The sequence below is a fragment of the Hemitrygon akajei genome, chromosome 11 (genome assembly GCF_048418815.1).
Source record: "Hemitrygon akajei chromosome 11, sHemAka1.3, whole genome shotgun sequence".
NCBI lineage: Eukaryota > Metazoa > Chordata > Chondrichthyes > Myliobatiformes > Dasyatidae > Hemitrygon > Hemitrygon akajei.
In genome coordinates, this window is record NC_133134.1 from 160,335,777 (window position 1) to 160,358,715 (window position 22,939).

The following is a 22,939-nucleotide window of genomic DNA, read 5'->3' on the forward strand; positions in this document are numbered from 1 at the left end:
GGTCTTTCCATGACCATGATTGTTCTTGGCAAATTTTTCTACAGAAGTGGTTTGCCATTGCCTTCTTCTGGGCAGTGTCTTTACCAGATGGGTGACCCCAGCCATTATCAATACTCTTCAGAGATTGTCTGCCTGGTGTCAGTGGTCACATCACCATGAGTTATGATCTGCACCAGCTGCACATAGGACCATCCACCACTGCTCCCGTGGCTTCACGTGACCCTGATCAGGGGGCTAAGCAGGTGCTACACCTCGCCCAAGGGTGACCTGCAGGTTAGCGGAGGGAAGGAGCACCTTCCACCTCTTTGGGTAGAGACATATCTGCACACTGCCACCCTAACCATTGTACCAGGGAATTACTTAGTAGTCTTATAACAGCAGGGCAGAAACTGTCGTTGAGCAGGACGTTACTGCTGTCAGGCTTTAATATCTTCTCCCGGATGGAAAAGTGAAGAGGGATGTTCTCAATATTTATTGCTTATTTATTTATTATTATATTTATTATTTCTTTTTATCATTTGTAACCCGCTCTTCTGGGTGCGATCTTTCGTTGACTCTACAGGTATTATGGTTATTGGATTTACTGAGTATGTCCGCCAGGAAATGCATCTCGCAGTTGTCTATGGTGATGTACCTGTACTCTGATAAATTTGAACTTCGCAAAGAGAATGCCCAGGTGGACCATTCTCACGGGCGAGGGAAAAACAAGGAACATGTTAAACTTGTTAAATATTTCCTCTCCCAACCAAGTAAACAGCCACATTACGTTCTTCGATTTGTTTACGCTCGAAAGCCGGGCTTGTGATGTGGTGTGAAGATTCCGTTACATAGCTAGAACGGGGTATTGAGCAAACAAACAACGTAAACAGGAACCGTTGGTCTGACTGACGGGCGCAAGTCAGAGACCCAGCAGCGACTCGGAGCCGAGGTATAAAAACCGGGGCTGACACTCGACGCGTCGTCACACACTCCGCACTCCCTCAGGCAACTTGGGCAGCGGCTGCGTAATATCCTCCGCTTCAGAGAACCCAGTCAACCCCGACCCAGTCAGAGTTATATTGGATTAACCTGTCAGTGGGCGCCGAATCTTCGAGCTGGTGTCACGGTTTGGAAAGCACACATTTGGTGGAAAGTAACTCTTGCTGCAAGGTCCGGAGATACAATGCTGTGAGTATTACCCATTTTTATGTTTCGCAGAAGCGGATTAGAATTAAGGGAAGAACTGGTACAGGGGCTGCTTTTTTTTTTGGAGTATATTTCACTTTCAAGGACTCGTGTTCTTAGTGTTATTTATTAGATGGTTTTTATATCTGCAGTTTCTCTTTTACAAATTGGTTGTGGGTCTTTGTGTGTGGTTTTTCATTGATTCTGTTGTATTTCTCTGTTCTCTTGTGAATGCCGGTAACACAATGAATCTCAGGGTTGTATATGGTAACATATAATACTTTGATAATAAATTTCATTTGAACTTTATTTGTGCTACTGATACACAGGTGAACTATTCCCATTCCGGACCTGTCTTACTCCCAAAGCCAAATTTTGTCATTTGTGATATTTCAGATTTTTTAAGTATTAGCTGGACTGCAGCTGCCTCTTTTTGGCAAGAGAGAAGGTTTAACTGAGCTCTTCAAAGTAGTGAGAGGTGTTGGAAGCAGCAGCTTCTCTTTGAGAAGCGGTCAGTGGCAGTACAAATGGACTTAGGTCAAAGTTGAGTAAGAGTGAGGCTGATAAATGAACCCAGATAGAATGGACGTGGGTGTCTCCGATAGCTGTGTCGGAGGGGAGGGGGTCCAGCACCAGAGGGCAGAGCCCCAGAATAGAAGGACGTCCCTTCAGAACAGAGATGAGGAGGAATTTCTTTAGCCGGAGGGCCATGAATCTGTGGAACTCAGCACCTCAGACTGTTGTGGAGGCCAAGTCATTGAGTATATTTGAAGTGGGGGCTTATAGGATGTCCGAGGTTATGGGGAGAAGGCAGGAAAATGGGGTTGAGAGGGATAATAAATCAGCCATGTTGGAATGGTAGAGCAGACTCGATGGGCTGAATGGCCTAATTCTGCTCCTATGTCTTATGGTCCCTGTAGAGCTCACTGTCAGGGAAGAAATGGTAGGGAGCAGAAGCCCTCAATGTGTGCTCGAGCATGTACAATATCATAGAAATACAGAGTCATGTGTGTGGAAAACAGGCCCCTGGATCCACTATGTCCATACCAACTGTACCCATGCTATGTTACAGCAAATGGCTATAAAATCATTCCAGATGGCTTCGAATGCTCGTCAAAATGTGTTACTAGCCACCAAGAAATGGAAATTAGAGGTAATTCCTCCCCACGGATTCTGCTCGACAAGCTGACTTCCTCCGGCAGTTTGCTTGTTGTTTGAGAAATAGAAAGTAGAAAGTATTAGACTGGGTAGAGGTGAAAGGCCTCCTCTGCTGTAATTCCTCTGAGATTTAACTGACGTACTTGGTCTTGGTGATAAGCATAAAGTCATAAGAAATACAACCAAAGGTAAACCATCTGTTTCGTTATAGTTGCTCCACCAGTCGTGGCACCATTTTCTTGGCGCAGCCACATACCTGTTGATTCTCTAAAGATCCCCTGATTCTCTGCCTGAAACACTGTCCTGAATGAGCCTCCTCAGCTCTCCTTGGGTAACGGTAGGAATTCCTACCTCTCTCTACCCCCTTGGTGAAGAAATTTCTCCTCATCTCAGTCCCAGACAGGCTGAGCGTTTGACACAATGCTGTTGGACTGGTGGTGTAGAATTGTTTCTTTTCTTGTAACTTTCCCCTCCATGCTTGTATTTTTATATAATCACATTTATATGTGTAATTGTTCACTGAATTTTCTGGCAGTTGCTTGTGTATTTCTCGCGACAGATGAATTTTCACCCTACTTGAATCTGGCTGTTTTATAGTTAATTGTTATCGTCAAGATTCTCGGTCTGAGATGATCACACTACTTTTTTTTGCTTTGTCTTTTTGTTCTTTTGGCTCCTCTTCCTTGTTCACTTTCTACTCGTGTAATATTTAATAAAATGATAAAGGAACAGGCTTTATGTCTCAATCTTGGCTTCCGAAGAACCTTTGGATCACAAATGTATCAGGATCCAACAGTGCGAGACACCCCAGCCAGGGGAACACAAGAGCTTTGCATCTTCCTCACCAGGTCCCTGAAAAAATTGTGTACTCTTCAAAGGAATAAATGGGGCAAACCTCACCATTACTCTGCCCCCACGGTGTGACTTCTTGTAAAAGATATTGCACGTCACTGAGGCTGCGGAGTACAGGCAGAAAAGGACTGCTGACAGAGGTGAAATGTTTTGTTTCTCGATGCTACGCTGATCTTGTAACCTAAAAAACTCATTTCACTTTTAGCAGAGCTTTGCATTCTATCAAGGTATTGGGTTTTGAAACATACTTTGCTAAGTCGTTCTGGGGTTTCTGAAGAGTGCCCCTGTCAGCTGATACAAGTTTAAACCTATCCCTGTATTTGACATTGTTTCTTGATGAAGACTTTGCCATTTCGATGTTCTATGTAATCACAGAGTATCTTTAACCCAATGATCGGCAGTTGTGATTTCTAAACTATTCATTTATACTTTAGAACATCCTCCTTCCATTGTTACCTCCAAGTCAAAACTAAGCTTCAAACCTCTCCCTCATCTCTCTTACAACTTGGAGACTTGGTGAATTTTTGCTCTACGCTCTACTGGTATACTACTTTCCTTGATTGACATGAAGGCAGTATCAACAATGCACAGCAATAGGCCTCCTTCCTCTCTGCTCGATCAGAACACATCTGCATACTCCTTTCTCCCTCACCTTCGAATGCAGCTTCCCCTCATATAGGCGTAGATAGAGTGGATTTGGAGAGAAAGTTTCCAATAGTAGGAGAGTCTAGAACCAACGGGCACAGCCTCAAAATTGAAGGACGTCCCTTTAGAACAGAGATGAGGAAGAATTACTTTTGCCAGACAGGGCTGAATCTGTGGAATTCATTGCCACAGACGGCTGTGAAGGCCAAGTCACTGGGTATATTTAAAGTGGAGATTGATAGTTTCTTGATTAGTGAGTGTGTCAAAGTTTACAGGAAGAATGGGGTTGAGAGGAAAAAATAAATCAGCCCTGATTGAATGGTGGAGCTGACTTTGTGGGCTGAATAGCCTAATTCTTTCCCTATCTCTTATAGTCTTCTGGTTGTATGTGCACCCATGGTATCTGCCTCAGCCATCCAGTGATAGCAATACAGGGGGTGTACGGGAGATTTCCAACAACACCCTTGATGTCCCTCAGATGATATGGTGGTGACTGCCTTCATGAACCATCTAGCCCTTCTGGAGAAGGTGCGCTCACAGTGTTGATTAGTAGGGAGTCCCAGTGACAATGAAGAAATGTCGATATCTTTTCCTGCATGGGTACAGGGTGTTGACCTGAAACTTCAGCAGTTGCTTTCCCCTTCCACAGATGCTGCTCGGCTCATTGAGTCCCTCCAGCAGATTGTCCTTTTCCTCTCCAGATTCCAGCATCTGCAGCCGCTCGCGTCTTGATCAACTCACCCTAAGTGCTGGAGGAGCTCGGCAAGTCAGGCAGCATCTGTGGAGAATTATAAACAGTTTCAGGCGGGGACCCTTCATCAGGACTTCACCTCTGCCTTGTTAACCTTTTGCACAACATAAAGGGGAAGTCACTCCCTCCCCACTTTCTTCTTACTGTTGGGGGTGAAACAAGTCAGTGGGAGAATATTGGAATGAAGAGGGTTGGCCCCCTCATCCCTCACTTACATCAGGAATGAGTCTTTCAGTGCATTTTTTCATAAATGCACTCTCTTGGTACACTGTGAAACGGTGACATATGGCAGCCTGGCTTGGAGACACCAATGCCCATGAGCAGAAGAAAGTGGTGGATGCAGCCCAGTCTACCACAAGAAAAGCCCCCTCCGGAGGAGCACTACCACGAGAAAGCAGCATCCACCATCAAGGATGACTTTAACATTTTTAACATCTTCCTTTGTGTTTCGTAGCGTGATTGTTTGAGATGAGTTGCTACTCACGCACATATCTGTGCCATGGTCACAGGAACAGCTGAGTTTTTCTTTGATTCTCCTCCCTGACGATCTGCAGAAGGGGAACAACTTTGTGCCTTTTGTTGCAATTGCTCTTGGAGGGTGTCTCAGCACTCCTCCTCGGACAGTGACGGGAATTTTAGACAGAGCGGCTTCGACTGGGGGAAGGGGAGCGTGCGCTCACTAATGGAAGGAACGGGGAGACCCCTGCCCTCCCCTCCCCACTCTCCCGACGGCATGCCACCCGAGCTTTGTAATCTGGTCGCTGCTATTGCACCTGTGTGAGCTGAAGCACTTTGCAGCTCTCTGCGGTTGGAAACTTGGTCTGGTCGAACAATAAACTGTGGTTAGATACATCCTCCACAGTGTGTACTGAACTTGTTCAAGAAATCTGAAAAAGGAGCAGAGAGAAAGAAAATATTTTCACGGGTTAAAACATTATTTTCACTGGAGTAAGGAACACTAGAATCAGAATCGGGCTTTTTATCAAGGAATTTGTTGTCTTGTGGCAGCTGTTTAGCATAATACATCAAAAAGCTATGTTACAACAATAAATAAATAAATAGCCTAATGGATGAATGATTAGATAGAGAGATGTTGCAAAAGAGGGTTAGTGTTCATGGACCATTCAGAAATCTGATAGCAGAGGGGAAGAAGCTGGCACGGTTAAAGAAGTTGGGGTGACACGGTAGTGTAGTGGTTAGCACGATGCATTACAGTACCAGCGACGCAGGGTCAGTTCCCGCCATTGTCTGTAAGGAGTTTGTACATTCTCCCCGTGACTGCGTGGCTTTCCTTCCACAGTCCAAAGACCTACCCACTGGTAGGTTAATTACTCATTGTAAATTGTCTGGTGATTAGGCTGGAGTTAAATTGGTGGGTTGCTGGGTGGCATGACTCAAAGGGCTGGGAGGGCCTGTTCTGTGCTCTGTCTCAACAAATAAATAACTGTTCCTAAAACGTCGAGCGTGTGCCTTCAGCCTTCTGTACCTCGTCCCCGATAGTTGTAATGTGTAGAAGGCATGTTCCAGGTGGAACAGGTTGTTTTTCAGCAGACATAAAAATTAGTAAATAGTGTAAAAGAGGAAAATTAATGCAAAAAAATTAGTGGGGTGCAGTGTGTAAATCCCACAAGAGTTTTCTCATTCCATATGTTCCTTTCTCCCTCAGCAGTTTCTGCTTTTACAGCCCTCGGTTCTCTGACTACCATGAGTAAGGGTGCAGAGGAGGTTGGGCCAGAGATGGAGAGTTCTAGTTGAGGGGTGATTGCCTGGGCTGAGATACTTTTCTCTGGACAAGGAAAGAATGGAAGCTTTAGAGAGGGTGCAATTGCTGCCGGAGAGACGGCATAGGCTCGATGGGCCAAAAGGTCTTTCATGTTGTAAGGAAATAAGAACTATATATGAGCCACCCATTTCTGGGTGGTTTGGATCACGTGGGCCAGGTGACTTCTGAAGGAAGAGCGGAATAGGCCCGGCCACGCCGACCGGCAACCCACCTGTTTAACACTGGCCTAATCACAGGACAATTTACAATGACAAATTCACCTACTAACTTTGGACTGTGGGAGGAAACCGGAGCACCCAGAGGAGACGCATGTGGTCACGGGGAGAATGTACAAACTCCTTACGGATGGTGCTGGAACTGAACTCACGGGGAGAATGTACAAACTCCTTACTGAACTCTGATTCCCTGAGCTCTAATAGCATCGGGCCAACCACTGAGCTCCTGTGGCACCCCTCCAACAAACAATATACTTCTTGAGCCCCAATTCCCATTCCCCTTTGCAGAAAGAACTTTCACTGACGGGTTTTCACAGTGTGGATGAGGAGAGGATGTGTCAGCTTGTGGGAGAATCCAGAACCAAGGGTTTAAAAATCAGGGGTCATCCATTTAACATGAAGGATGGGTGAATTATTTTTCTCTGAGAAGCTTTTCTTTCTCAACAAACTTTTTGAATGAAAAGTGTTAAATTGAGTAGCAATTTTCAACCAACCTATCCTCCAAGGCTCAAGCGTATAAGTAAGATATTATGGCTGATATTTCCCCCAGGAATGTCCCTCGTGGATCCTTTATCTCTCTTTTAGAATGGAGATGAGGAGGTATTTCTTTAGCCAGAGGGTGGTGAATCTGTGGAATTCATTGCTACAGGCGGCTGTGGGGGGCAAGTCATTGGGTATATTTAAGGCAGAGGTTGATAGATTCTTGATTAGCCAGAGCTTGAAGGGAGACGGGGAGAAGACAGGAGATTGGGGCTGAGAGGGAAATGGATCAGCCATGACAAAATGGCGGAGCAGACTTGATGGGCCAAATGGCCGAATCTGCTCCTATGTTTTATGTCTTGTGGTCCTCCTCTCTTTGGTAACTCAGTAATTGTGAACATACACAAGTATCAGTCTTCATGCCTATGTCAGCCCACTGGTGCTTAACATTTGTCCGAGTGCAAATGTGTGGTTTCCTTTGGTTTCTCAGACCAATAAGCAAATGTGCGTGTGGGCGTGTTGGCCTTCAACAAGACTTTTAATCTCTTGGTAGTTTTTGTGTATCAGTCTGTGCTACGGTGTATATTATTCCCTTTCTCGTATTTTATCTGTGCTTTGATTGCTAAGAAACCAATCTTGTATATACAGTACATCACCTTTAAGTTTTCTCCAATGTAACCGTGGTGGGTTCTGATTAAAAATATAAACGTATTAGCGAAGACCATAGAACATTACAGCTCAGGTCGGCCCTTCAGACAGACCGACATACTTTATTAATCCCAAGGAAAATTGGGCTCTTGATGCTGTGCTGTCCTTTTAGATTATTCCAACCCTTCCCTCCTACAGAGCCCTCCACTTTTACCACATTATTGGGAAACCTTGAATATTAGTTCATTGGGACCTCTGCCCATGATGGCCTGTACAGCGGCTTGTGATCCTGTGCGCTGGAGACACCGTTAGGGTGACACAGTAGTGTAACACTTTGCAGTGCCACTTATCTCACCGCTGTCTGTAAGGAGTTTGTATGTTCTCCCCTTGACCATCTGGGTTTCCTGTGGGTGATCCAGTTTCCTCCATCTATTGGTGGGTGTAGAGGCCGATCTAAAATCCACAAGAATGCAGGATGCCTGTGCGTGACTTTGCTTAATGTGGGGAGGCTGATACACGAACAGCCACCACGTGGTCCTTGACAGATGAGGGTCAGGATACAATACAAGACGACCAGGGACTCCTCACTGCTGCAGACTTCCTTCACTTTCGCTGCCCTTACGATGCATCGTCATCTTCTGTCTACTCCAAGAAGAATCTCTTCTTACCAGGCTGTATGCAGCCCCTTCCTCCCTGGGAGGTATCAACACTTGCTCTAGAGTCAATACCTTCCAGAGACTGATGGCAGTGTGAATGGGCAGGACAACTTTACACACTTCGAATCTGGTAGGGTAGGTTGTGAAACACGAGGCCTCTGTGCAGTTGACCAGTGCCATTGAGGTGTCCGAGGTATTCCCACCCAGTGTCACAGTACAAACCCGCCATATTACAGGCGGTCACTGTCCACGTGAATGGTGGTCACTGGAAGATTACTGCATGGTCTGTAATGTGGTAAATATCATTCCCTGTGTCTCGGCACAGCTGTCAGTAGACAGTATCCTCCAGTGGCTGGTGTGTTGTGCGCGGAGAGGTCATTCCAGAACACACAGCCACGCCGAATCAGCCACAGAGTGCCAGGAGCGGGCAAGGAAGAGTTTCATGCCATGCATTTAAAAACAGGAAATGCTGGAAGCGTACGGCGGGTGCGGAAAGCATCACAGCCTGGTATGGAGCCTCTACTGTACGGGATCACGGGAAAGTGCACCAGATCAATCATGGGCACAACCCTTCCCACTGTCAAGGGCATCTTCAAGGGTTTCTGCCGCAAGAAGGCGGCGTCCATCGTTAAGAACCCTCACCATCCTCTCTTCTCATTACTACCACCAGGGAGGAGGTACAGGAGCCTGAACTCACATGCTCAGCTTTTTAAGAACCGCTTCTTCCCCCTTTGCCATCGGCTTTAGAAATGGTCTGTGAACCCATGAGCACAACCTCATTATTCACCTTTTGTCATATTTATCTATTTTTGCTATTCGTAATGAATGTTTTTGTGTTTTGCGCTGCACTGCTGCAGAGCAATGGATGTCATGACGATTCAGTGGTACTAAACCTGGTTCTGGGGTCAGGCAGCAACTGAAACAATTCAGGTCAGAGACCCGTTAAAACAGGGGTTCCCGCCCCGGGTCCACAGACCTCTTGCTTAATGGTACTAGCCCATGGTATAAAAACTCCTACTCTTCTAACAGTAGAGCACAGTACAGTCCCCTCAGCCCACAATATTCTGCTGACTTTTAACCTACTCTAAGGTCAATCTAACACTTACCTCCCACCTGCGGTAGCCTGCAGTTTTCTTTCATCCACGGACTGGTCTAAGAGTTTCTTAAATGTCCCTAGTGTATTTGCCTCTACTATCACCCCATGGCAGGGCATTTCATGCACCCTCCACTCCCTGTAAAAAGTTACTTTTGACATCCTCTCCCGCCACCTCCCATACTTGCCTCCAATTGCCTTATAAGTATGCCCTCCTGTATTATCCATTTCCTCCCTGGGGGTAAAAATCACTGGCTATCCACTTCATCTACGTTTCTTTCCTCCAATTCTTTGTTAGAATTGTTCTGACAGTACACTCTCCAACCTAAAACTTTTGCTCCGTTTCTCTTTCCGCAGTTGCTGCCTGATCTCCGTGTGTTTCCAGCACTTAATGTTTTTATTTTAAGCTTCCGTCACCTGCGTTTTATTTTATTTTTCATTTTCATTCATGGCACACAATTCATATAAAACAATCTTTGAGCCATAGTAGGAATGTAGCTGCTCACTGTATGTTCCCACACACAATATGAAGCCACTAAGTAATCCTTTGGAAACTGAGACGTTGTTGAGGAATAATGTTGGTGACTAAGGTAATTCTTTACTCAAAATACTGACACAATTTTTGTTTCAGCCAAAATAAGATATGACAACACTCTATTGTCTGATCTGAAATGGGGATCTTCTGAGCTAGATCAGGCAGTTGCACTTATCCTTTACTTAGATAAAACTTCCAACGTAACTTAAAGGCCAAGCAATTGAAACCACAAAACAGTTGGAATTACAGAAAGCACACACAAGGAATCAGAGAATTCTATTCAACTTTCGTTCCTACTTGCCTTGAGGATTCAAACAAGTCTGAATGAAGTGGTTGTAATTTTTAAAAACATCATAATGGGACAATTTACAATCTACTCGGAACATCTTTGGACTGTGGGATTAGGTTAGGGTTCATTCATGGCTCGAAGGGCCAACTCTGCATTGTATCTCTAAATAAAAAATAAATTTCCAAACACAAATATGCCAACAGCCATTGCCAAAATTCATAATCATAAGGGGAGTATTTTTGTCATATTATATGTTATACTGTCTTCGCTGAGCACCAATGCCCGTAAATTGTAAAACAAAATAAAAACTGCAAATGCCTTAAATTGGAAAGCGAGTGCTAGAAATGCCCAACATGTCAGGCAGTGTCTGTGTGGGGAAGTTGTAAAGTCATAGAGCTGAAACGTTAGCTCTATCTCACTCCAAAGATAATGTTTGGTCATTGCATTAAATTGCCTGGTTTCTTAGAAGGGAGTCCACTAAAGCAGAGAATTGGGAAAACTATCGTGGTCTTTCACTAGTGCTGGCGATGTTTAGAACTAAATATCATTCATGTTGAGCAATGGAATATCTCTAAATAATGCGGGCACATTACGTAAGAATGTGAGTGAATTTCTAAGAAAGTATCTCTGTGCATGGAATAACTAAAACAAATCAGATTTGCTGAATTCTGTCTCCTTGGTTTTAACAGAAACTGCAATATATTGACGGACCAGAAAAAAAGATTCTTGTTTATCTCATTGCTAAATATGTAGGAATGACTGTCGTAGAGTCATAGAAAAGTACAGCACAGAAAAAGGCCTTTCAACCTATCTAATCCATGCTGAATCATTTAATCTGCCAAGTCCCATCGACCTGCACAGGGACCATAGTCTTCCATACCTCTGCTGCCCATGTACCTATCCAAACTTCTCTTCAGCTGTCTGGCTGTTTTCTATACTAATTGCACAAGGTATGTTCTTGATCAAAAACTAGTACAAAGCCATGTATAGAAATGGTAGAAGATTCTCTCAAAGCCCTCTGGCTCTCTACCTCAGTCTATAATGGTCTTAAAGACTACTTTGTAAGATTCAAATTCAAGATTCAAGATCGCTTCTTGTCATTCTTCAGAACATGAGTGTAAAGGGGAATGAAATGATTGTTGCTCCAGATCGGATACAGCATTTTTTTTTTAAAAACATAAGCATAAAGAACACAATAAATATAAAAGCAATCTTGTAAAACAATGTATAAGTAACTGTTATAGAGGGATTATTTGTACAGTAGATGACCTGAGGCTGGGTGATTGTGTGTGTGACTGGTCGGGGTGTGGTGGGGTGGGCTGGTGGGTGGAGGTGCTGATCAGCCTGATGGTTTGCGGGAAGTAACTGTTTTTGAGGTTGGTGGTCTTGGAGCGGTTGCTACGCGGCGACTTCCCTGATGGTGGTGAAACAGATAGGCCGTGAGCAAAGTGGGAGGGATTCTCCATGACACTTCTGGCCTTTTTCTGGCACCTTTCTTGTATATATCAAGTTCATTTTTGTCGTCATCTGACTGTACAACGTTCCTCCGGACCACAGTGCAACCAGAATGCATATATCACACCCAGCACATAAAATAAAATATTCCTGTAATAACTTAATAAAATATAATTCAAAATGCATGTGAAGTGCACGGTGCAGGTAAACATCACAGTAAACAGCTCGCTGTCCTGGTGACGAGACCTTGGTGGTGATAGGGTATTCATTAGACTCACAGACTGAGGGAAGAAGCTGTTAACCAGTCTGTCAGTCCGAGTCCTGATGCTCCTGACAACAGGGGGTCAAAGAGATTGTGGGACAGTGGTAGGGATCCTCAGTAATGCTTCAGGCCCTTTGTATACTCTATCTGTCCATGATTGTCAGTAGGCTGACCAAGACTTAGATTTTTGTCCAACATTTTAATCTGAATCTGATCTTCTTACGTCGTTTGAGGTGAATTTCTGTTAATTGTCTTCCTGTGAATTGCCTCAGAACATTTCAAAGGATCATTATCAATGTATGTCTTCGTTGTGTCCTCTGTAGTAAAAGATCTAGATTTCATAGATATTCACTTGTCCATAGTGAATGCAATATACAACGTAGGATATTAGATGAAAGGTGAAAGAATTTTCACTTTCAATGTTGTCCAGAGGATTAAAGGTATTCTCAGTGAGCTCACCAAAAGTAGCAAAACTTTCCTGTGTCCAGTTATCTTTTTGAACTTCGGCTCTGATAGAATTACTCTGAATTCTGCGCAGTTGTAACTAGAATTGTCTTTTGCTCCTGCTGATTTACATAAACATAAGAACATAAGAAATAGGAGCAGGAGTAGGCCATCCAGCCCATCGAGCCTGCCCCACCATTCAATAAGATCATGGCTGATATGTACGTAAACTCAGCTCCATTTACCTGCCTTTTCCCCATAACCCTTAATTCCCCAACTATGTAAACATCTATCTAATAGTATCTTACATATATTTAGAGAAGAAGCCTCAACTGCTTCCCTGGGCAGAGAATTCCACAGATTCACCACTCTCTGGGAAAAACAGTTTCTCCTCATCTCCGTCCTAAATCTTTTCCCCTGAACCTTGAGGCAATGTCCCCTAGTTCTAGTCTCACCCACCAATGGAAACGACTTTCCTACTTCTATCTTATCTATCCCTTTCAAAATTTTGTATGTTTCTATAAGATCCCCTTTCATTCTTCTGAATTCCAGACAGTATAGTCCCAGGTGACTCAATCTCTCCTCATAGGTTAACCCCTTCATCCCAGGAATCAACCTGGTCAACCTCCTCTGCACTGCCTCCAAAGTCAGCATATCCTTCCTCAAATATGGAGACCAGAACTGCACGTAGCACTCCAGGTGCGGCCTCACCAGTGCCCTGTATAGTTGCAGCATGACCTCCCTGCTCTTGAATTCAATCCCTCGAGCATTATTGCCTTCTTAATAACCTGTTGTACCTGCAACCCAACATTTTGTGATTCATGCACAAACACTCCCAAGTCCCTCTGCACAACAGCATGCTGCAATCTTTCACCATTTAAATAATAATCTGCTTTTCTATTATTCATTCCAAAGTGGATGATCTCACATTTACCAACGTTGTATTCCATCTGCCAGACCTTGGCCCACTTACTTAACCTATCTATATCCCTCTGCAGACTCTCCACATCCTCTGTACAATTTGCTTTTCCACTCAGTTTAGTGTTATCAGCAAATTTTGCAACGCTACACTCAATCCCCTCTTCCAAATCATCAATGTAAATGGTAAACAGCTGCGGGCTCAGCACCAACCCCTGCGGCACCCCACTCACCACTGACTGCCAACCAGAGAAACACCCATTTATACCAATTTATACCCATTTATTTGACAGAAAATAAATTAAAAGTGGACTCTGAAATCCAACACGTTCACAAAGGCGCAAGATATGGGTGATGGAAACCGCTTGCCCCATTCTAGTTCATCCACCTAAATCTGAATCAGGTTCATTTATCCACAGCTGCTCGTTTTGGAAAATCGTTCTCACCTACTCTCACTGCTGCCATCAGGAAGAAGGTACAAGAGCCTCAGGACCCACACCACCAGGTTCAGGAACAGTCACCACCCCTCAATCATCAGGCTCTTGAACCAAAGGGGATAACTTCACTCAACTTCACTTTATTTATTTATTTAGTTATTATTATTTCTTCTTTATGTTTTGGACATTTTGTGATCTTCTGCACTGTGGTTGAATACCCTCTCATTGATTCTGTTATTATCTATAGATTTGTTGAACATGCCCACAAGAAAATGAATCTTGGGGATGTATATGATATACATGTCCTCCAATAATAAGATTTACTTTGACTTTTGAATTTACTTTGAACCTATACTCATTATGCTTATGTATAGTTTTCATAAACTCTATGTATTTCTTGATTTTCCTGTAAATACCTGTAAGAATATGAATCTCAAAGTATGTACTTTGATATTAAATTTGCGTTGACTTTGCCTTGCAGCCTCACTGATTTAATACTCTGAAGAACAGCTCAGTGAATCTTGTCATGGGAAGCAGACCGAGCAAGTCAAGGCGCTTCACCAGTACAGTGGTTCCATCAGCCCTGAACAACCAACCATCAACAGGTAAGACAGAAAGTAAAATCAGAAAACGGTGCAAATCCACAACGGGCCAGGCAGCATCATGTTGAAAAGGGAAAGATGATAAAATGGTTCCCGAGTACAATAAAATGGATTCTTGACCTGACAGTCCAGCTCATTCTGATCTTGCACCTTATTGTTAACCTACACTGCACTTTCTCTGTAGCCTTTACACTTTATTCTGGATTGCTAATCTTTTTTAACTTGTTCTGGTTCAATGCACAGTAACCGAGCTGATCTGTATGAAAAGTATGCAAGACAAACTTTTCTGTCAGCACATGTAACGATTTAAAATCAATTCCAATCCTAAACATTAACACTTCAGGGCTGAGACTTTTATCAGGCCAGTTTATGCCAATTGGAAAAGGAAAAATGAAGAAAATTTTTTTTATCAGAATTGTCCAGTTCTGATAAACAGAGAAAGAAAGACAAAGTTGCCTGAAGTTGGTAATAAGTCTTGAAGGCTGCAACGTTTCTGTGACAGAAGATGAGGTGATTTTCCTCAGCCTTGTATTGGGTCTTCTAGGTCACAGATGGAAAAGTCAGAGTCAGGATTTTAATGGGCAATTAAAATGCAACGTAAAACTTTGGACAGCTGCTGTTTTGGATCGAGATTCTTCATCTGGACTGGTCTCAACTCAAAACATCGACTGTCCACTTCCCTCCACGGATGCTGCCAGGCCAGTTGAGTTTCTCCAGCTTGAGTGTTGCTCTGACTCCAGCAACAGTAGTCACCTTGAAGCTCCAGGCCCCTCCTGTGAACTGAGCACAATGCTCCACAGAACGATCACCCAATCTGGGTTTGCTATCTCCACTGCAAGGGAGTCCACATAGTGAATACTGAATGCCGCACATGGGATGGGGTGAAGAGTGCAGGGAACGGAGGGGGATAGGTACCAGCAGAGCAGTTACTCAGAAACTGTGTCACTGATGTTACCTGGAATTCACTGCTTATTGGTGTGGTGGCTTCCAGAAAGGAATTGGATGGACAATTAGGAGTGAATAATTTCCAGGCCAATGAAGGAAAGAACAGGGGGATGAAACTGATGGGACTCTTCTACTGAGATCTCACTTAAACTCACTTGTCTCTTCCTGTGCTATAGCCGATCTGTGATTCAATTTACTACAGTCAGATTTTCCATTAACAGATTACACATTTCACACTACTGAAATGAAACCTCTAACCAACCCGCTGGCAAAGGTGAGGCCTGAGCTTTGAAAGGCCAACTAACTCTGACAGTAGATATGAAATAACAAAAGCAAAGACAACCAGATACAGTAGCTTACCCTGCATGGGCATTTTTTGACATTTCCCATGGCATTGCATTAATAGTTCAGTATCGATCTGCCACAATGCCTACTAATGAGTGGGCTGAGCTAAGCTCAATCAGCCCCAGCAGTTTTCTTTCTTACCACAAAATGCTTGAAGTTACGATGTTGGACACAGCAGTGGAATACTTGTTAAAAACCTTGCCAGTGTTATGAAGCATTGAGTTTAAAGAGGCTCGAGGTAATGGTGCAGCTCTATAAACCCTGGATTGACCACATTTGCAGTATTGTGTGCAATTCTGGTCGCCTCATTATAGGAAGGATGTGGAAAGCCAGAGACTTTTTCCCAGGGTGGAAATGGTTAATACGAGTGGGCATAATTCTGAGGTGATTGGCGTAAAAGTATAGGGGGGATATGAGAAGTAAGTTCTCATGGAACATGGAATAGAGGCAGATAGATTAGAGGCATTTAAGGAATTCTTAGATAGGCACATAGTGATTTAAAAAACAATGGAGGTCTACGTGGGAATGGAGGGTTAGATTGATCTTGGAGTGGGTTTAAAGGTTGGCACAACATTGTAATCTGAAAAGCCTGTACTGTGGTGTAGTTCAGGATCAATAAAGTATGTCTGTCTGTCTGTAGTGTAAATTTCACACTCTAGAGACATGCATGCTTAGCAATATAGGTAGGACATGTATTGTGAAAGAATACAGGTCATGCAAAGTGCCCTCAGCTCAGTGTCATAGGAATACAACATGGAAACAGGCCCGTCGGCCCAGCTCATCGATGTTGAGCAAGATGCCCATATACGCTAGTTCCAACTGCGTGTGTTTGGCCCAAATTCCTCTTATCTATGTACCTTCTTAAATGATGTTGTTATCGTATCTGTCTCAAGCACTTCCTCTGGCAGCTCGTTTCATCTACCTACCACCCTCTAAGGGAAGAAGTTATCCCTCAGGCCCCTTTGAAATCTTTCACCTCCGACCTTTAACCTGTAACCTCCAGATTTTAATTCCATTTCCCTGCGAAGAAGACTGCGTGCAATCACACCATCTGTTTCACTCATGATTCTATTCAAGTCTATGGGACGGCAGGGTGGAGCTACATCTCCACCAAAGGAGGTGTAGGGTGCTCCTTCCCTCTGCTAGCCTGCGGGTCCACCCTTGGGCGAGGTGTAGCATCTGCTTCGCCCCCGATCAGGGTCACGTGAAGCCATGGGGAGCAGGTGGTGGATGGTCGTATGAGCAGCCGGTGCACATCACAAGTCCTGGTTATGTGACCACTGACGCCAGGCAGACGATCTCTGAAGAGTATTGATAATGGCTGAGATCATGTGTATTGTAAAGACGTTGCCCAGAGGAAGGCAATGGCAAACCACTTATACTGAAAAAATTGCCAAGAACAATCATGGTCATGGAAAGACCATGATTACCCATGTCATATGATGGGCACATAACAAACGAATGACATGGTCGTCCCTCGGTTTCCCATGCTCCAGTATATAAAGGCCTAGTCTGCCCATTCTCTCCCTCTAACTCAGACCCTTGAGAGCTGGCAACGTTCTCATAAATCTTTTATTAGCTTTATTTGTCGTGTGCACAGTATATTGAAACCTACAGTGAAATGCATCGTTTTGCATCAAATAGATTCAGCCAAGAGCAACAAGTGTCACCACAACTCCCTAACTGTAACTGAACATCTTGGAATGCGCGAGGGAACCAGAACACTTGGAGGAAATCGGTGTTGTCACAGGGAGAATATGTAGAATCTCCTTAGAGGGTATCAGGAATTAAACCCCAATTTTATAACGGGTTTCTAACCGCTAATCGTTCTGGTCACATTATAGGAAGGATGCAGAGGCTTTGGAGAGGGTGCTGAGGAAGAAAGGAAGGGAGGGAGGCAGGAACATGAATTGTAAAGTTCTTGATAGTGAGCCCATAGGTTGTGGAATCTGTTCCTTGTTGAGGTGAGTGAAGTTATCCACGGGGGTTCAGGAGCTTGATGGTTGAAGGGTAGTAACTGATTACTGTTCAGCTGATCTGTGACCTGAATCCATACACTGGTCAGATTCTAGAATGACCAGATCACCCATCATCAGCTGCTGTTTTGAAGAAAAAATGTCTGTCCTACCTGTGACAGAAGGTATTCAGCAGGTCAGTAAAATGGAGACACATTACAGCCTGAGGTTGAAGTTTCTTGCACAAGCCTTAGCACACTTGATGATTCTCTACAGATCTGCAGTAACTGGACAAGTGATACCTGGTCAGTAGTTATCTATGTTAAAGCTTTGTGCTGTGACAAGATATTGAGGGAACTAATGTGATGGACTGAGAAAAAAATATTTCCATTGGCTTGCAATAGATGTCTAGTTCCCCGGAGACTACAGATCTGCTTCGGCAGATCCAGGCTCATCTTGAACCTGGGCACGTGACCCAACCAGGAATTATCTTCAGAATGGATGGGAGGGCTATGGTCAATGGGACTAGGCAGATTAACAGTTCAGCACGGACTAGATCGTCTGAATGGTCTATTTTGTCCTGTAGAGCCCTAAAACTCTAAAAGCGGAAAGAAGAATTCACTGTGCTCTGTGTGCATTAGTGTCGATCACTGACAGAGGATACATTCAGCTTAACCTCAGTAACATGCTCAGCTAGGATGTCATTGTCCAGGGCACTGGGAACACCAATGTCCTATTCTAAACACCCAAACTGATGCTATGTCTACACTGACATCCGGTAACCAGCTGGGAACACTAGATTGCTAGATACTAGTGAGGGCATGGTGTGAAAATCAGAGCAGGGACCTCGGGAACAAAGTCAGACAACATTTTTTTTTTGATGCAGTTTGGAACTCCTTAACGTGCAGCAGCTGATAGTCCGTAACTGGAAAATAAAAGCAAGGATGTAATGTTGAGATTTTATAAGGTGCTGGTGAGCCCGCACTTGGAGCATTGTGAACAGTTCTGGGCCCCTTATCTGTGAAAGGATTTGCTGTAGTGGGTTCAAAGGAGGGATTGAAAGGCTTGTTATATATGACGGCTCTGGACCTGTACTCACTGGAATTCAGAAGAATGAGGAGTGACCTCATTAAAACTTATCGAATGTTGAAAGGCCTTAATAGAGTGGATGTGGAGAGGATGTTTCCTACTATGGAGGAATCTAAGACCAGAGGGCACAACCTCAGACTATGGACGTCAATTTAAAATTGAGTTGGGGTGGAATTTCTTTAGCCAGAGAGTGGTAAATCCGTAGAATTCATTGCCACGGGTGGCTGTGGAGGCCAGGTCATTGGGTATATTTAAGGCAGAGATTGATAGATTCTTGATCAGTCAGGGCATGAAGGGATATGGGGAGAAGGCAGGGGATTGGGGCTGAGAGGGAAATGGATCAGCCATGATGAACTGGTGGAGCAGACTTGATGGACTAAATGACCTAATTCTACTCCAGTATCTTATGATCCTGTGTACCTTGTGATCATTTTATAATGACAAATTTATAGATTCAGGTCGCAGATAAGCTACAGTCTGGTCGTGAGGTGCTAAATGGCCCTCACTTCTTGTAAAGTTTCTAAATTGACTGTAGACAATGTGGTAGATGATGTTGGTAAATAGTTTCCACTTCTATTGACTGGAATCACACTTGTCAATAGACATAATCTCTTCAACTAAGAGCGAGTCCCTAAAATGGCTTCTCTCTCAATTTACTTAGATAGCCAATGCATTTGGACCAGGCATGGGCAAACTACGGCCCGCGGGCCATATGCGGCCCGTTAAGCTTTTTAATCCGGCCCGCAGAACTTGATGAAATTATATTAATAAACCTTGTTAACACCTCAGATCCATCCTGAGAATCACCACAACAAAACTAAATCCAGACTTTGATGCGCTGGCTAAAAAGGGAGACCAACAACACTGTTCCCACTGAAATTAAAAATAAGTTTCTTCGTTGTGTTATGTAAAGAATGCATTTGAAAATATTTTTTTCAATAAGCCTTACATGTTACATGTCATTTCTGTTAAGTGATGGACATGAGTAGTGCGCAGGTGCACGTACGTTCTCAAAATAAAAAATGCACTCCAGATCAAATAACGCGCTCCGCATACTGGCGCGCTGTCACTGTTCTGTCCTTGTGCTGGTTGTTGTTGAATTTTGGCACAGGGGACAATTGAATAAGAAGGAGCAGGACAAGTAGACCTGCACCTCCTACCGTTTTTGAAATAAAGACAGTCAGGAGGAGAGTGATGATGATAATATCTTGAAGGATAACAGAATTTTCAGTGCTTTAAAATAATAACTGTTACTATTAAAAAAAGCTGTATTTTATTCATTTAATTTTCAGTGTTTTAAAAGTCATTTCAATAAATAGCTAAATACCATGGGACTTCAAAGACAGATATTTTGTTGTAATGCATTTGTTCATTTTCAATTGAAATTAAAGCACATGTTTTCTACATATCCCATGATATTTTATTTTCTCTTATGAGGTGTATTACCAAAACACTCCGTCCATCTGCTCCTGGTCCAAATTTTAGAACCCTTTGTGGCCCACAAGTCAAAAAGTTTGCTCACCCCTGATTTGGACAGATAGCGATGCTTAACCTCAAGTTAATAACATAACAACAGCCATTTGCAGGATAGCATTGTAGCTACTGCTGAAGTTGCAAGTTGTGATCAGTTATAGCCACATAAATGAGCACATTATTGTAAATAAAGGATAAGATATCAGTGGTGGCAACAGGAAACACGTTATATGGATTTATCTGTGTAAGATAACTGCCTTAAATATTAGAGTCAGGTTTATTATAACCGACACTGTTTGCTGTGAAATTTGTTTTGTTGCATTAGTTCAGTGCAATACATAAACATACTATAAATTATAATAAGGTATATTTCATTAGGAGTTCGAAAGTTGGTATGTCACCTAAAACGCTTGCAAATTTCTACAGTTATACCGTGGAGAGCATTCTAACTGGCTGCATCACCGTCTGGTTTTGGGGGGAGGAGCTGTGGACGCGACTACACAGGATCAAAATAAGCTGTAGAGAGTTGCAAACTAAGTCAGCTCCATCATGGTTGCTAGCCTCCATAGCATCCAGGACATCTTCAAGGGGTGATGCCTCAAAAAGGTGGCGTCCATCATTAAGGACCCCATCACCCCAGACATGCCCTCTTCTCATTGCTACCATCAGGGAGGAGGTACAGAAGCCTGAAGACACACATTCAACGATTCAGGAATAGCTTCTTCCCCTTTGCCATTCGATTTCTGAATGGACATTGAACCCATGAACACTACCTCACTTTTTTTACACTAATTTAACTTTTTAATTTACTGTAATTCACAGTTTTTATTTGTATTGTAACATTCTGCTGCCACATAACAAAAAATTTCATGATATATGCTGGTGATATTAAACTTTATTCTGATAAGATATATATATCTGTTTTTAAAATATCAGTGCAGTTAGACAGCGAAAATAGTGAGCTAGTGTCCATCATTTCATTGTCTGTTCATATTTGACTTTTGCTACAATCAAAACCCAGTTGTTGGCTCCTGCTTCCTGTAATGTTATGAAAAGGGTGAGTGTGGAGCAAGTTTATTCTGTTTCAATATGGAAGGCACTTAGTTATGAGTTCTCCAGAGAAAACTTCTGAACCTTTCCAAACAAAAATGTTTTCTTTTTTTCCCCAGATATGAGCCAAGTTATGGTGGTGGTGGCATTGTATAATTACCCGTCGTCGTCTGACGCTGAACCCATTATTAATGTGGGTGAGAGGCTGACCGTTCTTCATGAGTAAGTATTCCACTCTGGGAAGACGGTAGCAATTTCCTGGCATTGGGTTTGGCCTTTGAACATGCATTCAGTGGCCGTGTTCTTTAGGTACAGCTGTCCACCTGCTCATTAATGCAAACATCTAATCCGCTAATCTTGTGGCAGCAACTCAATGCATAAAAACAATGTAACTCAGCGCAGACATGGTCATGAGGTTCAGTTGATGTTCTGACATCAGAATGGGGGCATAGGGGTGGGGGGTGGAGTGTGATCTAAATGACTTTGACTGTGGATTAGTGCCAGACAGGTTGGTTTGAGTATCTCAGTATCTGCTGATCTCCTGGGATTTTCACTACAGTAGTCTCCAGAGTTTATAGAGAATGGTTCAAAAAACATATAGTGTGTAGCAGTTCTGTGGGCAGAAAGGCCTCGTTAATGAGAGAGGTCAGAGGAGAATGGCCAGACTGGTTCAAGCTGACAGGAAGGCGACAGCAGCTCAAATAACCATGTGTTACAACAGTGGTGTGCAGAAGAGCATCTCTGAACGCACGACACATGAAACCTTGTAGTGGATGGGCTACAGCAGCAGGAGACCATGAACACACACTCAGCGGAGGTACAGGAGGTACCTAATAAAGTGGCCACTGAGTGTGTAGTAGCTGAATGAATGATTTTGTTAGTCTGTTGTTCTATACAGGCTCTTCCCTGAGTAATACCTCAAGCAGAAATTCAATTAGAGGTTGGGGCAGGAACCCACATGGAAAATCCCCTCACCAGTGAAATATGCAGTTAATTCCCAACCGTTCCCTTCCCTTCATGAAGGAACCAGCAAGGATTTCCTGCTGATCTGACCTACCATAGACTCACTGGGTTGAGGCTGTCGCGTGATACTAGCCACAAAATCAGATGCCGGCACAGTACGGTACGTCATGGGGCAGCACGAGGGCGTGATGCTCATATAGCAGTGACCCAGGTTTAATCCCCGCCACTGCTTCTAAGGCGTTTGTATGTTCATCCTGTGACCACGTGGGTCTCCTTGAGATGCTTCAGTTTCCATTCACGTCCCAACGATATATGGGTTCGTAGGTTAATTAGTCACATGGGTCTAATTGGGCGACCTAGGCACATTGGCCCAAAGGGCCTGTTGCCGAGCTGTATCTCAAAATAAAATAAAACACCAATCCCAGGTAGAATACATAGGGTCTTTGTGGAACCTGCATTTCTTCCACATTCTTGGAATCATTTTCTTCATTAGTGTCTTTTTAATTTCTGGAGATGTTTGGGAGAAGTTTAGATTGGAGAAAGCATTGAGTTCTCTCTTTTAGAGGTCATAAGCAAACTGATGTATTTTCTCTTAACTCGTAGGGAAGGTGATTGGTGGAAAGTGGCGTCCATGGCAACTGGCAAAGAATGTCACATTCCTTACAATTACGTGGCAAAGGTGTATCACAGGTAAAAAAAATAAAGATCTCAGTCACCCTTTACACGATCTAG

The 22,939-nt window shown here is 43.5% G+C and overlaps 1 protein-coding gene across 2 annotated transcripts in view; it reads left to right on the forward strand.

The window, feature by feature from the left end:
- Positions 1-944: 944 nt before the first annotated feature.
- Positions 945-22,939, forward strand: part of sla2b (Src like adaptor 2b) — a 34,506-nt gene continuing 12,511 nt past the window's right edge. Inside the window, exons 1-5 of one of the 2 annotated variants that reach the window (XM_073062082.1) lie at positions 945-1,167; positions 10,959-11,219; positions 14,267-14,390; positions 21,364-21,466; positions 22,811-22,897. In XM_073062082.1, the coding sequence (XP_072918183.1) occupies positions 14,312-14,390; positions 21,364-21,466; positions 22,811-22,897 (269 nt within the window). In that variant the 5' untranslated portion in view covers positions 945-1,167; positions 10,959-11,219; positions 14,267-14,311. The remainder of the gene's footprint in view (positions 1,168-10,958; positions 11,220-14,266; positions 14,391-21,363; positions 21,467-22,810; positions 22,898-22,939) is intronic. The other variant, XM_073062081.1, reaches the window with a different exon arrangement.